The sequence below is a fragment of the Sinocyclocheilus grahami genome, unplaced genomic scaffold, assembly GCF_001515645.1.
Source record: "Sinocyclocheilus grahami isolate Dianchi unplaced genomic scaffold, SAMN03320097.WGS_v1.1 scaffold528.1, whole genome shotgun sequence".
Lineage (NCBI taxonomy): Eukaryota > Metazoa > Chordata > Actinopteri > Cypriniformes > Cyprinidae > Sinocyclocheilus > Sinocyclocheilus grahami.
Window position 1 is genome coordinate 425,794 of NW_015505707.1, and position 3,407 is coordinate 429,200.

The 3,407-nt window shown below is 39.3% G+C and overlaps 2 protein-coding genes across 5 annotated transcripts in view; one reads left to right on the forward strand and one right to left on the reverse strand.

Annotated features, from left to right (window-relative positions):
- Positions 1-895, reverse strand: part of LOC107555267 (calcipressin-1-like) — a 15,035-nt gene extending 14,140 nt beyond the window's left edge. The window contains exon 1 of the mRNA XM_016238016.1: positions 542-895. Coding sequence (XP_016093502.1) covers positions 542-637 — 96 coding nt within the window. The 5' untranslated portion in view covers positions 638-895. The remainder of the gene's footprint in view (positions 1-541) is intronic.
- Positions 892-3,407, forward strand: part of LOC107555266 (chloride intracellular channel protein 4-like) — an 11,896-nt gene continuing 9,380 nt past the window's right edge. For 3 of the 4 annotated variants that reach the window (XM_016238011.1, XM_016238009.1, XM_016238013.1), the window contains exon 1: positions 2,312-3,344. In XM_016238011.1, coding sequence (XP_016093497.1) covers positions 2,336-3,344 — 1,009 coding nt within the window. In that variant the 5' untranslated portion in view covers positions 2,312-2,335. Of the gene's footprint in view, positions 969-2,311; positions 3,345-3,407 lie in introns of those variants that run through there. The other variant, XM_016238012.1, reaches the window with a different exon arrangement.

A 3,407-nucleotide genomic window follows, 5' to 3' on the forward strand; every position in this document is an offset into this window, starting at 1 on the left:
ATCTATCTATCCATCCGTCTATCCATCCATCCATCCATCCATCCGTCTATCCATCCATCCATCCATCCATCCATCCATCCATCCATCTATCTATCTATCCATCCATCCATCTTTGCGAAAAAGCGAAAAAGAATTTTTTCCCCAAACACGTTTAAACAAGGCTTTGTGAAGCCAACAGTCTTCTTGACCTTCTTTGCTTTTGTAGTTAAAAGTAATTTATATGAATTACTTTTAAATTTGAAATGATTTTATTTCTACTTCCCTAATTTCAAATCTAAATTGCGATTGAAAGAAATGTAACACGTGCAATGCATTCTGAGAAAGTATGTGTTTTTTCACCCTGATCCACAAAAGTAAATTTATTAAATATGATGAAATAGCTTATACAAACTAAACGCAAATTTTTAGTTATCCATCAAGCCAACAATCTTGACAATCTTTGATTTTCTAGTTAAAAATTTATTTTGAATTTCAAGTAATTTTCACCAAGGTCATGGGTTCAATTCCCAGGGAAAGCAAGAACTGAAAGCTCATTAAAAACCTCTTCTGGCACTTTACACGCGATGAGCGCGTTGGGTTGGTCGTTGAGCTGGACTTCAGAAGTCGCCGCCCCTCCGCCGCTCTCCGACTGCTGCATGGCAACAGATGTAACCGCGGCGTTCGGTGCCTTTGATCTCAACTGCGGTGCCTTTGATCTCAAACGTTTCAGCACTCAGCTCATGGCGTCATGCTCTGCTTTCTACCTTCTGCAAAAGCAGCGTCTCCAAACCCTCAAGCTGACACACGCTACTGCTCGTGCAAAGCTAGTGCACATGAAATGTGCTGCATAGTGTTACTAGCAAAACCGTGATGTATTCCTGAAACGAAAATGACGTCTACACTTGCGACAGCCTGCACTGGGGGCCAAAACAGCAGATATGACGTCATGGTTTCCGCTTACGCACGAGCGCTGTGCGTGAAGCATTGATGTAAGTATCCCTTGCGAAAATGATATAGATTGTTCAAAATGTAACAAAAAGCGCAGGAGTCACCGGAATACATGGTTAGGTTTGTGTAAAGTGTAGAGTGCTTGTATTTTAAATGTGATTAAGGCAGAGATTGTCACAGTTAAGTGGTCTTTGAGTGCCCTCTTTTGGTCAGATTTGTAATGCACATGATACAGCTCATTAAATGCACTGCTTGGAAAAACAGCCAAATTGTATTTTGATACTGGGTTTACACTAAAATTGTCTTAATTAATTGCAATCAATAAGAATATCTATCTATCTATCTATCTATCTATCTATCTATCTATCTATCTATCTATCTATCTATCTATCTATCTATCTATCTATCTATCTATCTATCTATCTATCTATCTATCCATCCGTCTATCCATCCATCCATCCATCCATCCATCCATCCATCCATCCATCCATCCATCCATCCATCTGTCTATCCGTCTATCCGTCTATCCATCTATCCATCCGTCTATCCATCCGTCTATCCATCCATCCATCCATCCATCCATCCATCCATCTATCTATCTATCCATCCATCCATCTTTGCGAAAAAGAAGCACACTTTGGCATACTTTTAAAAAGGGTACTAATGAATATAGTATAAAAGACTATACTTATTTGCAAACTAAATGGTATGTTTTTGGACACTTAATTGCACGTTATTTGCAATGAAATGAAAATGTAAAAAAGTGTACTTCTTTAAAGCGAAACACAATGTTTAAATGTAATGAATTAAAATGTACTTTAAAATAAAATGGAAATAGAAATTTCAGTAAAGCAAAGTTTCCCTGAAAAATACTTAAAAAATAAAAAAAATAAATGTTTTGAAAAAAGTTCAGAAAGTATATATTATATTTAAAGTATATATATATATATATAGTTTTTCAGTTCATCTAAGGTAGCAAACAAGATGGAGAATTCCAATTCACTACTTTAAATACGAAAAAAAATACATTTTTTGAAAAAAGTTCAGAAAGTATATATTATATTTAAAGTATATATATATATATATAGTTTTTCAGTTCATCTAAGGTAGCAAACAAGATGGAGAATTCCAATTCACTACTTTAAATACCTGCCCTACCCTTAAACCGATCATCTTGAGCTGACCAGACTCCCATTGGAGCGGATTTGAGAGGGCAGGCAAGTCATGTGGGGTTCAGAATGTGAAATTGACCATAATCCTCCAGAGGAAAAAGGGTGGGAGAGAGAATAAGTCCTAGTTAGCTTTACAGAACATAGACTGCAGAAGTAGACAGAAGAGCTTTGGTGTGCTAGTTCTACAAGTTCTACACAGTCATAGTGAACTCTAAACACTCTTCTAAGTTTGAATTATGGCCCAGGCCAAAAACGATATGAGTATCAACATGGAGATTTCTAACAGAGCTGTCATCCACAGTCCTGTAGGGTCGTGCATGGAGATGGAAGATCGGAGGACTGGAGAGGAAGAGGAGGAGGAAGATGAGGTTGAACTGGCCGAAGAGGTGGACGAGGATATCAACATTGGAGATGATGATGGCGGAGAAAGCAACGCAATGCCCTCAACAGATGTGATCATTCATAAAACAGAGGAAGAGGATAATATGGAAGATGTAGAGGACCAAGTTGGCCAAGAGACAGTGGTTCTACAAAATGAGTTAAATGCTGGAGAGATGGAGGAAGAAGAAGTGGACATAACCGCCAAACTAACAATGCCTGAGCTACAGGTAACAGTTGAACTGCCAACGACAACACAAACACAAGTTCCAGAACTTCGAAACGAAGCTGAAGAGCTTGGAGGAACATTGAAAGAACTGGACAAGGATCGAGCAGATCACAAGCTGGAAACGCTGTATGAAGACGAAAAGGAAAGCGAAACCTTGAGCGAAAGGCAGACGGAGACACAGGAACATCAGGAGCTGCTCCTGTCTGAGGTAAGAGAGTTTACCTGTAGCCTCCTTGAGAAAATAAAAAACAAGTCCAGAGAGGATCAAATTCAGCAAGTAAAGAGTGGCATACTTTTGCAAGAAGAGGAGCATGAAGAGGTGAAGGTGGAAAGTTGGGATGATGAGGGTGTAAAAAGCGATGTAGACAAAGAGCCATGGACGGTTTCTACCAGTGAAGGAGAATCTATAGAAGACTTTCAGAGTCTTGGGGAAGAGGAAGAAACAGCAACATTTGATAATGTTGGCGAAGCACAGTCTACAGCCGAGGTGCCTTTATTGGAGGACTGTATAGCAGTTGGAGAGCCAATGCACAATGATGCCTTCGAGACAACTAGTGATGAAAAGACCACTTACAATGCATCAGAAGAAAGGTCGATTGACTGGATTGCAACAGAGCAACCATCAACTGATATGATTGGTGGAACCATAGAGGAGATGGTCCAGAATTCAGATCAGTTGGTGGAAAGCATCAAGCAAGAAT